The 12,884-nt window shown below is 26.7% G+C and overlaps 1 protein-coding gene across 1 annotated transcript; it reads right to left on the bottom strand.

Moving 5' to 3' along the window:
- Positions 1-10,816: 10,816 nt before the first annotated feature.
- LOC112639713 lies at positions 10,817-12,334 on the bottom strand. The gene is made up of 5 exons (XM_025414589.1): positions 12,124-12,334; positions 11,819-12,058; positions 11,209-11,397; positions 10,975-11,029; positions 10,817-10,829 (listed from the first exon to the last, which is right to left on the bottom strand). The coding sequence occupies exons 1-5, from the start codon at positions 12,332-12,334 to the stop codon at positions 10,817-10,819; spliced, it is 708 nt and encodes a 235-aa protein (XP_025270374.1).
- Between the last annotated feature and the right edge of the window lie 550 nt (positions 12,335-12,884).

Raw genomic sequence — 12,884 nt, 5'->3', positions numbered from 1 at the left:
CGCATCTGGCAAGTATATGCTTGGCACGTCACACTTAGCAGATAGTGCAGACAACATGCAAGCATTTTGCACATCAAAATGTCAGCATTGTGTAAACATACAAATTTGTAAAACGATAATAAATGCTTTTTTTATAATTATTAATATATATTATATATATATAACATTGTTTAATAAAATAAAAACATTATTTAGACTGATTCATACAAAACATTTTTATTTAATATGATATAAATATATAATCATTTTTTTATCAATATATTATACGTTTTGTATTATTTATATATATCAACTTATAAATTATTTAAATAAACTTTATATAAACTTATATAAACTTATATAAATTTTTAGATGTATGAAACAAAACTTGTATAATATAAACTTTTAAGTAATCAAAAAAAACTTTTCTTAAGAATTTTATAAACTTTTAGATGTATGAAACAAAACTTATATAAACTGTTAAGCAAACAAAAAAAACTTTTTTTCAGAATTTTTGAAAAAAAAAAACATTGTGTTTTAGAAAACATATGAAATTTAAATTTCGCCAAATAAATCATCATTAGATGAATTATAACTCTCTTCAATTATATCTGCTTGATATTCTTGATCTTCTATTATTTCTTGCTGAGCATCATCAGAATAATCAATATTAGATTGACTATGTGTGTCATTTTTTCGCTCATCTCTAACAATTTTTCTTCTTCTGCCAAATTCTTCGGGCTCGTTATCATCATCGTCATTTTCTACATCACATGTAGATCTTTTTTGTTGTCGGCGAAAATGCTCTTTCGTGCTCTTCAGAGCTTTTATCATAGCATCTTCAAATTCATGTCGTCGTGGTTTTGGAAAATTAAAATTACTGCTGATTGCATCTAAAAGAAAAACATATTTATTTGTTTTTTTATATTGTAAAATTTTAATTATTTATATAAATCTATAATATATTTTATTTTATATTTATTTACCTTCACAAGCATGTGCGAAGCGAGTATGTTTTAAAGCTTTTAACTGTTTCGTTCCATGCCAAGTTACTTGCAGCGAAATTTGCTCAGCATTTTGAAAAGCATATTTGAAATACATTGCAGCACAATCAATAGGATTTAATCCACCTATATAAATGAAGTAATCTACCTGAAATAAAAATAAAAACAAAATAAGTAATAGATATTTTTTGTTCAACAATTTAATTATTGTCATGCATAAATATAAGCATAAATATGTAAAACAGAAATATATTTCAAAAATCATGCTCAAGCTTTTGACGTATTGCGTATTGTAAGATATATATATTTAGAAATATAGAATATATGCAATATAGAACATTATTATTATTGCTTTTATTAATTGGATCCACTCTTGTTTTAAATTACTTTAGAATGGAAAAGAATTTAAAATATAGTTACGCAGTTATAAAAAAAAGAACTTTCATAATAAAGTAAACATGCAGTCATGGTTATATATTGTAAGTTGATATAGTGCAAAGCTATAAAGATTAAATAATGAAATATTTTTCAGAAAATATCTTACACGAAACGTACTGATGATAGTAATATATATGTCGATAACTTTTGCGATTCTCTAAATTTTCTGGATTTCAATCCTGTACATAAAAATTCTGTTACAAAATTACAGAATCATATTGTAATAAAGCAACAAAATTGCTTTTTAATTAGAAAATATTTTATGTTCTTAATGTAAATTACTTGAAATATTTTATATTCTTAATATAAACGACTTCAGTCATTAATTACAATATACTTACAACTTCATCGTACAGTTTATCAGTTGCGTTATCAAAGTTTATTAAACTTTCAATAGATTTAAATGGAAAACATTTTGGCATCAATTGGACTCTTCTATTTTTTGCTTTTGTTAATCGCAACAACATTACATGATTTTCACTACACAAATAAAAATAAGTATATGTAAAAAAATATTTTTAAATGTAAATGAGTAAAGTAATTCTACAGATTAATTCTACAGAAGTTTGATTTTTATAACGTTATACCTTTCTCTCTTTTCAATAATATCCAAGCGTTGATTTAATTTCCTATAAAAAATAAAGTATATATTAAATTTCCTTCTTTTCTTTTGTATTGTTTAAAGAGTGTACGAAACTTTAATCATACAATAGTTTAAAAATAGATATAATAAATAAAAGATATTATACAAGAAATATTTCACCCAACGTAATATACTTTATATTATACTTACTTAAATAATTGTTGAAAAACATTAATAATATGTTGTTGTTGAATCATATTAGTGTTTGCATTCGAAGAACTGGAAGCTTTTGGAATAATTGATTTATCGCTTGTTGCTGACGATTGTATTACACAAGCAGGATTTGTTGGTATGGATATTTGGTTAAAGCGCTGTTTAGAAGTGTATTCTTTCACTTTAAAAGTATTTTTGTTAGGTTGTAGTTGTTCGCGAAGTTCACATTGAGGCATATAATTCTGTAACAAACAAGGTTATGTTAAACATATTATTAAAATAAATATTTAAACATATTTTATCATTTTTAAATATTATATTTACTTGTGATGACTGGTTTTTTGAAACTGATTCATCTTTTTGAATGGATTGCGATGCTTTATATTCTTGAGAAGTCTTCTTAATAGAATTTTTCTTTCCATACATTGTTAAACTTGAAACTTCAGCTCCATCATTTGCGGTTGTTTCATTTCCTACTTTTCTATTTCTATTATTTTCAATTAAAGGTTTCTTTTTATAAGGATTAATCAAAGATGGTGATAGTTGAGATTCCATATTATCTAATGACAACGTCTTCTTTGCATTCTCTATGTCAAGTTTTAAATTTTGCATACTTTGTTGTGATCCAAGCGTACCCACAAGACGGTGACTTTTTTTATTCATTTGGAAACTGGAAAAAAACCCGCCAAAAAAATTAATTATCTTAATCGAAAAAAATAATACGTTAATAAATTTGTTAATTAAAAGAAGATAAAATTTTGACAACAACATAATCATCAGAATTTGCAGTATGTATTATATCACAGAGAGGAAGTTTGAAGCATTTTCCAGCAACTTGATTGAAATTAATTATTATTAACTCATCGTCAAGTGAGAAACAATGAAAAATTCCTATATTAGAAGATGGTATTACAGTATGAAAGAAATTTTCAATTTTACGGAAACGTTTCACTACAAGATGATACTCATTATCATGGCCAATAATATTTTGAAGAATGCAAATATTAGAATCTTTAAGAATTATTGTATCATCCCTTCCATTTAATGATAAAGTAAATTGTCTGCAATGTAAATTTCGATATTGAGAAAAATTATTAAAAGTAACTGCAGGTACAGGTCCATTTTTATGCAAACCTGAACAATGGATGAAATTTTCAGTAAAAGCAACAAATTTTTTTTTTAACATTTTTTCTTCGGAACGTCTATTTGCTATTTGCTGCAAATGTTGATTTGGCTTTCTGATAATTTTTCTGAAATAATTCATATTATTTTCATATGGAAAAGCTGAAAACGAATTTAAAGGACCATAATTTCTAACATCATTAGCTAAGTGTAGAAGGCCATGAACATTATACGAAAGAAATTCTATACCATAATGCTCAGGAACTCTTGAAACAAAAATTTTTAACATTATTTCTGCCTCATTAATGACTGTTGCATTCCTACAAGAAACAGTGTCTACTAAAATACGCAGAATGTAATAACAAAAAATGTAAATATGTTGCTTCATTAAGAAGTTTATAAAAAATGACAGGACCAGTATACAACAAAATCTGACGATGCTCTGTAGCCTTAAAAGTACGATGTTTTGTTACATTAATTGGCCTCCTTGCAAATTCTTGTGGACAAAATTTCTTGGCTATCTCCAATCTAGCAGAAAGAGTTTTTATCGAAACAGGTGAAAGTTTTGCAGAAGAAGCATATTTCCCATCAACGACAGCTAAAAATATTTTTTCCATAACACCGAAGCAAACTAAATGCATATAATCGAAAATAGATTGATTTACTAAATCTATAGAAAAACGTGAAATATAGGCTTCACCTTCAATATGATGTTCTCCATCTAAACACATAATATATTCTTCATTTGTTCGCAACCTATGGTCAATACCACTATATATCATAACACCTTGACGAATACTTGTTCCTACAATCCATTTCGAACATGGAACTTTTGATTTATGGCCTTGATGCCCTAATTTAAAAGCACGTGCTACTGCATCTGCGATAAAACAACGGAGATCAAATGTATGCTTTTTTCCATTAAAAACAATCCAATTATTGTTTCTAACTTCTAGTACATCATTGACAAAAGGTTTTAATAATTCTGCAGCACTTGTAGGTTTCGAAGATCCTTTCCAAACTCCTACGATTTCTGGCTTGCTTTGAGGAATATTTGCAATTCTAATTTGTATAGGATATAACTGTATGTTACTTGCACTATCTAAAGAAATCCCATCTATGTGAAAATCTATTTCAAAATTATTAGGAATCATATTCAAAGAAGTATTTTGAAGAATAGATTTAATAGCTTCTTGAAAACCTAAATGAAGATATTGCCCTCCAGCTATATTATCAATATGTACATGATGTGCGAGGAGTATTCAGAATTGTCCTTGGATCGCTTGCAAGGTGCGAAAAACAAGAATGAGTTCTGAGGAATTTCAAAATCTCTTTAGCCTGGACATGATGAATCCCTGTTTTTAAAAATACAGAAGCAAGTCGACCTTCAAAATTTCTTTTTTCTGTAACTATCAAAGAATTCTCAGTCTCATATTTATTTTTGTTTTCAACTGTTAAATCAAAATTATTATATTCTATATCATTATTCGAAGATTTTTGAAAAAAATCCGTACTTTGACATTCCTGCATAATAAGCGAATTGGTTGAAGCATTTAGTTCTAAAACATTCTCTCTTTTATTAGATTTTGAAGATATTTCGGCAGTATTTATCATTTCATTACGCAAAGCAAGAACTGTTCGAGCTAATTTCTGCTTATATCCAACTGAAACATTATGAATAATTTTCCGAGAACGTATTTTCTGTAATTTATACATACTGCAAATTATAAAAAAACAAACTAATTTTAATCAAAAGTTAATTTTTATATACAGGGTGTCAATTAAGTCCCGGGACGGCTGAATATTTTCTCATGTAAGGTATTTTTGAAAAAGGTCAAGGTCATTTCTGAAGTAATTTTCAACGAGGAATTCAACGGTGACCTTCAATTTGACCTTGAGCTTGACCTTCAAGGTTATTTGAAGGTCAAAGTGTTTTTTTAAAATAGGAACCCCTATTTTTGATTGTATATTCTTATAGCTGACCTCGAGAGCTTTCCAAAACACTATAATAAAATATTTTTCCCTCAAGCATTTATCGAGTTATGATGCTTCAAATCATTTCTTAATTTTACATAAACCGTAAAATATCTTGTAAAATATTCACTTTTCGATTATTTTACCTTAATACTTTTATGTACAAAATAATGAGAGGAATCAATTGGCCTAAAGAAAACATATAGTTGTTTTTAAGAAAAAATATGGAATTGTTAATTGCAAATTACATATTTTTTCTTAAAAACAACTATATGTTTTCTTTACGCCAATTGATTCCTCTCATTATTTTGTACATAAAGGTATTAAGGTAAAATAATCGAAAAGTGAATATTTTACAAGATATTTTACGGTTTATGTAAAATTAAGAAATGATTTGAAGCATCATAACTCGATAAATGCTTGAGGGAAAAATATTTTATTATAGTGTTTTGGAAAGCTCTCGAGGTCAGCTATAAGAATATACAATCAAAAATAGGGGTTCCTATTTTAAAAAAACACTTTGACCTTCAAATAACCTTGAAGGTCAAGCTCAAGGTCAAATTGAAGGTCACCGTTGAATTCCTCATTGAAAATTACTTCAGAAATGACCTTGACCTTTTTCAAAAATACCTTACATGAGAAAATATTCAGCCGTCCCGGGACTTAATTGACACCCTGTATATATATATTATCAAAAAATGGAATATAAATTGAGGTTATGTATTGTTTGTACGTATAATCAATTATAAAAATATAGGAATACTTTTAAATTATATTGGATTATTTTTTATAAAAAATTAAACTTAAATATATACTCTCCTCAAGTATAACAAAAAAAGGAAACCTGCGTAAAAAACCTGGAAATCTGGAAAAATTGCAGACTGCTGCCCAGGCAGCAACGTCACGTGATTTTCACGTTAATTTTTGGTCAGTCGTAACGTCAGTTATCCTTTTATAAATACGTAATAATAACGTAAAAATGACGGGAATAAGTCACAGCCCACAGACGTCATAATGAGACGTGAAAATGACGTGTTATAATAACCTTTTTTACTCTATTCTGACGTAAGAAAGACGTCATTTTAATATTTTGGACAAGATAAAAAATGTATAGTACATATTTATTTCACATGTATTTATTGCTGATATGTAACTTGGCATATACATCTGATGGATATGTTGTAACAAAACATATATTATATATATATATAATATACAGGGTGGGGCATTTATCTTGAGACAAGATAATATCTCGATTGGAGTCGATTATTTTGAAAAAAGTTTTAGACAAAAGTTGTATGGTTTCAAGGGGGACATAAGATGGTGTTATTAGTTTGATCTTGAAGAGCCACCTGAAGGACACGCGAAGGTCAGCTCCAACTTTTTAAATGGGACACCCTATATGCTTTTGCATATTCTTGTAGCTCATCTCAAGAGCTTTCCAAAACACTATAATTAAGTTAGTTTTCATTAAGTACTTTCCAAGTTATGAGGCTTGAAATCATTTTTTAATTTTACATAAACCGTAAAATATCTTGTAAAATATTCATTTTTCGATTATTTTACCTTAATACTTTTATGTACAAAATAATGAGAAAAATCAATTGGTGTAAAGAAAACTCATAGTTGTTTCGAAAAAAAAAATGTAATTTGCAATTAACAATTACATATTTTTTCTTAAAAATAACTATGTCTTTTCTTTACACCAATTGATTCCTCTCATTATTTTGTACATAAAAGTATTAAGGTAAAATAATCGAAAAATGAATATTTTACAAGATATTTTACGGTTTATGTAAAATTAAAAAATGATTTCAAGCCTCATAACTTGGAAAGTACTTAATGAAAACTAACTTAATTATAGTGTTTTGGAAAGCTCTTGAGATGAGCTACAAGAATATGCAAAAGCATATAGGGTGTCCCATTTAAAAAGTTGGAGCTGACCTTCGCGTGTCCTTCAGGTGGCTCTTCAAGATCAAACTAATAACACCATCTTATGTCCCCCTTGAAACCATACAACTTTTGTCTAAAACTTTTTTCAAAATAATCGACTCCAATCGAGATATTATCTTGTCTCAAGATAAATGCCCCACCCTGTATATATATATATATATATATATATATATATATATATATAAACATATATACATTTATATCTTATTATAAAAAAAAACAATTAAAATTATGAATTATAATGTTGTATATATTATAACAAACATATACATTAATCTTTTTATAAAAAAATTATGTTGTATATATATTATAACAAACATATATACATTTATATCTTATTATAAAATAAACAATTAAAATTATGAATTATAATGTAAAGTTATTAAAAAATTAATTATACAAGAATGTTTTCAAGTAAAAAACATAATAATTATTAAGCTGATAATGAATGTATTAAAGGCATAGATAACAAAACTTTATCCATTGGTAAAAGTATACATTTCGCAATAATATCTTTGTAGGACCTCGTATGATTCTGTATTGATAAATTTTTTACTTCAAAAATATATAAATCTTTCGATTCAATAGGATATGAATAAAAAGACTTATAAGAAAGAAAATATTTACCAATTATTAAAATTTCATCTTCTGTTCCAACTATAATATTAAGGATTTGCAGTACCAAATTGTCATTTGTGAGGCAATAACAATCAGAAGAGGAATAACAGTTAATAGTTAAAGTAAAAGATTCTAAACGCAATTTTTTAAATTGTTTATAATGACAACCAGCTGTTGGTAAAGGTCCAGAAGTATGTTCTAGTTCATACATTATTAAACTTTTAGTTGTAAGATATTTATTAGCAGAGGAAATAGAAAGTTCTTTTAACCGACGGTATATTTGTTTAAGTGGTTTGTGAGGAGATTTAATAGTTTGTTTAAGCTGTCCTAAATAATTTTCAAATGCAAAAGCAGAGAATTCATCTAAAGGGCCAAATATTTGTGCATCATCACTCAAATGAGATAGCATATGAATATTATATACGTAAAATTGTAATCCGTATATTTTCTCGCAATGATTAACAAAGGTTTTTAATAGCTCACCAGCAAAATCACAAGTAAATTTAGAAATATGCTTTTTAGAAATTAATATTGTAATTGCAGAATGCAATAATAAAAAATGCTGGTAAATGGCTTTATCAACCACATTTTTGAGAACTAAAGGACCTGTATATAATAACAATGTTCTAAACTCAGTTGCTTTCCATCTTTGCAACTCTGACAGTGATCTAGGCTTTCTATTAATTTCTGCAGGAATACAATGCTTTAGTGATATTAATCGTTCTGATATTATATTTGTAGATCTACTACAAAGTTTTACTTGTAATGGTTGTCCATCGATCCAAGAATGTATAAGTTTCCTCACAACACCTAGACATACACAATGCATATAGTCAATTGGAAAAGATGTAACTAAACCTATTTCAAGTTTTAACAAAGGTGATTTACCAATATGATGTTCTTTATCCAACTGTAATTTAAAAGAATCGTCTGTCCGTTTTGAGGCCGAAATATTTTTCATAATAACTTTTCGTTGAACATAATTACCTGATTCAGTACATTTATCACATGAGGAATAGCCACAATGTGACTTAATCATTTTCAAATATGCTTTGGCCGGAGCATCGCATACAAAGCTGTGAATTTCCAAACGATATTTTTTATTACAATATTCAATACCTTCTTTTAATAGATAAACTAATTCATTTATAAAATCATCTAAAAATTTCTCTAACGGTATTGGTTTTGACGTGCCACAGAAAATTCCAATAGGAAATGGTTTATTTTGTGTGGTATTTTTAACTATTCCTAAAATTGGCCAAAACTGAATGTTTGAACTACGAAATAAAGGTAAACCATCAACATTAAATCCAATTTTAAGCACCTCAGCTGAGAACATAGTATTTTGTGCCAAAAAATTCTTTAATTCATTTGCTAAGCCAATGTGACAATATTCTCCATTTTCCAATTGTTTACTTTGCATATGTATAGGTGTTTGAAGCAATGTTCTAGAATGAAGAGGCAATTCTGCGAAATGAGGTGAAAGAATATGTAAAAGACTAGTGAGTGCAGAATGGGAAATTTTATAATTTGTTGCCCAGTCTTGTAGCTTTGTAGATAAATCATTTTGCAAAGGTGAATGATTATCTCGTGATAATAAAACTGGATTTGTAACTATACTATTACTATCGGAATCATATACATCTATATCGGAAATAATATTTTCAATAACATCTAAGTTACATGAAGTAACATTTTGTGTATATGTAAAGCTTTCTTCTTCAGAGAAATTATTACAATTAGAACATTCATTGTTAATATAATTAGAACGTTCATCATTATTAATATTATAATTGGAACATTCATCATTATTAATATTTGAAATATTACCATTATTAACACTAATATTATTAGCTTCAATTTGCACTACTTCATCTAAAATAGTACTTACAGCTTTTGAGACTCTCCTATATAACTGTCGCACGCCTACATTATGTTTTAATTTTGTTTTTTTATGTTTGATTTTTTTATTTGAAAACATTTTTGTATAAAAATAAATTAATATACTTATCTTTTACTTATCTGATATCTAAAAAAGCAAAGCTAAATATATTTTAATGAATATATTTCAAGGAATAGTATTAAATTTAACGCAAATATAAAAATTAAAATAAAACAATAAAATAAATGTTTCTGTAGACAAAAACTTAAAATATAAGTACCGAATAAAACAAATAAATTCTAAGAAACTTGAAACAAAAAACTCTATCTCAAAACGGATCACAACCTAATCTTTATAAAAACCAATTTATTATTTTTTATTATTATTATGTTCAGGAGCTTTATTTTTATTACGATTTTTTATACGCTGAGGTGCGTGTTTAAGCCATACCTTAATCACATCTTCAATATCTTTTTCTGTCTGAGATGATGTTGATTTTACCGATTCTATAAAAACAAAAGTTTAATACATGAAATGAGCAATACAGAGAGTATTTTTTGAGACCAAAATTCAAAGAAAATTTCATAATATACTGTCATAATTGATATTAGCTAAAGATCTATTACTGTGTCAATGTTTTTAATTGTTATTAATGTTATTAATAAACATGTAGTTGTTTTATTTAGTTATCTATATATTTAACAGCTCAGAAATGTAATATAAATGTAAATGATAAGCGACTAATGCAACTGCATATTCATAAAATTTTAATAACATTAGAACAACCTTATTGGATATGTTTTAGCTAACATTGCTCATAATAAAATTTATATGGATAGTGAACGTATAATAACAATTGTATAATAAACTTTTTTAAATTTGATAAAAAGAAATACTTACTAACTACAGCACTGCAGCAAGTTAAAGAAGAAAAGGGACTTTTGTTCATTCGTTTACCGTAAAAACTGTAATTAGAAGCTACCTCATCTCTTAAAAGATATTTTAAAATCCTGTTAGTTTTGGATGTAAAATCTCTTCCACCCAATGTGGCTAAATATGAACACTGTAATATTAAAACTTGTATTAACACATAGTAACAGAAATCACATAGTAACAGAAAAAGTTATTGATTTACATAATAACAAATATTTACCATGGAAGATAAATTATTTTGATTACTTTTTAAATAATTTTCAAAACTATCCAACTCCGCTTGAGTCGATACAGGTAAATTTACTGGCAAATCTTCTAAAGTTAATTGAGCTGAAATATTTGGAGCGATTTGTTTATCATTAAATAATGCTAATATTTTGTTATTTTGTTCCTTAATATGAATAAGGAAGGAAAATATTTTTTTGGTAACTGAAAAAAATATATAAGACAATAATATAATAATAATATAATTATTAAATTTCAAAGTTTTTAACAAATTTAAGTTTTACCTGTACCGTCATTGTGGATACTATCTTGAAAACTATTTTCAATTACAGTTGATATAGTTGGAGTACTATTCGAAAATGATCTAAATATATTTGTTGAATGAGATGGACTACTGTACGATGTTTGAGGATCACCATTAAAAGAATTCAGTGTATCAGATGCTGCACTTTGTTGGATACTTTTTGACGTTTCTAAAAAATATATGTAAAAAATGTTAATATTTGTTTTTAAATGATATAGAGTTCATTTATTGTTTATTTATCTACTGTGAGTAACTTGTAAAATATTACTGTTTCTGTCTTTACTTGAGCTCGATTTTTATCTTTTTCAATTAGTGTTAAAACTATAAATAAACAAAGGAATAGATCTGTATATTTCGTAATGTTGAAATCAAGAAAAGCAATTCTTAAATATACATATAATTATAAATCTTTCTCTATTTCTATAGTTAACCAAAATGTTAATATTATTATATTGATATATAATGACCATAACTAATTGATATATCCCTATAAGCACACAATATTCTTAGGATATTGTATAAATATTATTAACTGTTAATAATATTTATACAATATTTTAGGAATATTGTGTCTTATAGGGATCACTTACGTGATGATGAAGATGATGCTTCATCATTATTTGCCTTGTTATTTAATCTGACAATCTTTGGTGGTGGTGGAAGTTTATGCTTCTCAGATAAAACCTCGTCCTCATCATCACTGCTGCTGTATATTAATTTTTTCGGTTTATGGATTGTTCTCTTTAATGGCAAAACCTCCTCAACTTCACTTTGACAATCAGACGTTATCTGTGCTTGTTTGATTTGCCTTTGTGCTTTGCTATAATCATCTACAATACAATTATATATACATAAAGATAAATATTTATAGAAAATTTTGTAATTTACACTTTACCAGTTTCAAAAAAACAGCGTTTAATTTTAAAAATTTTCCAAGAACCATCTTCCTCTGGGACTACGCCTTTTTTAATAGCCTTATTATATTGAGATTGAAATTTATAAGGCGGCCAAAACACCTCTTGTTTACGTGGTGTTAACCACTGTTTGCTTACAAGTGCAAGGCCGCCACCACTATCATCTGTAAATTCAATTCCAATGAATGACATTTTCTAGACAGTAAAAATGTCATTAAACCTACAAATTTTAATATAAATCAATCAATATAAAAAATTTGATATTTAAAAAATATTTTTTTAATAATAATAAATGATACATTCTTAAAAATATTAATTACTTTGAATTTATTTTGGATTATTGAAATTATTGAAATTATTGAAGACATAAATTTGAGAACAAGTATATACGTTAAAAATTAAAATAAATGTAGCTATTTTGCATTTGCAGAGTTACATATTCCAAAACGTCCTCTTCGAGGAAAATTCTACTGAAAATCTATAATACACATAACGTGCACTAATTTTTTAAGTAAAATTTTCTTGGAAGAGGATATGTTTTGGAACGTAACCCAGATAATAAACAGAAATTATGTGAATTAAGTATCTTATAAAATAACACTATTACAAATATTTCTAATTATGAAATACTAAATGTGCATCGCATTATAGATAATAGTAGTAAAATTTTCCTTGAAAAGGATGTTTTGGAACATAACCCAAATATAGCAAACAGAGAGGTTATGTGAATAAAGCATACTTT

This window comes from Camponotus floridanus, unplaced genomic scaffold (genome assembly GCF_003227725.1).
Source record: "Camponotus floridanus strain SB8 unplaced genomic scaffold, Cflo_v7.5 scaffold84, whole genome shotgun sequence".
NCBI classification, from domain to species: Eukaryota; Metazoa; Arthropoda; class Insecta; order Hymenoptera; family Formicidae; genus Camponotus; species Camponotus floridanus.
The sequence above is the reverse complement of the archived record's forward strand: the minus strand, read 5'-3'. Positions and strand labels throughout refer to the sequence as shown.

Excerpts from the sequence above, each read along its gene's own strand:
- LOC112639713 (XM_025414589.1), bottom strand. The coding sequence starts at position 12,334 with ATGTCATTCATTGGAATTGAATTTACAGATGATAGTGGTGGCGGCCTT. Across the intron at positions 12,059-12,123 it reads ACGCTGTTTTTTTGAAACTG|ATGATTATAGCAAAGCACAA; the intron begins GTAAAGTGTAAA and ends ATTGTATTGTAG. Across the intron at positions 11,398-11,818 it reads AGCATCATCTTCATCATCAC|AAACGTCAAAAAGTATCCAA; the intron begins GTAAGTGATCCC and ends TATATTTTTTAG.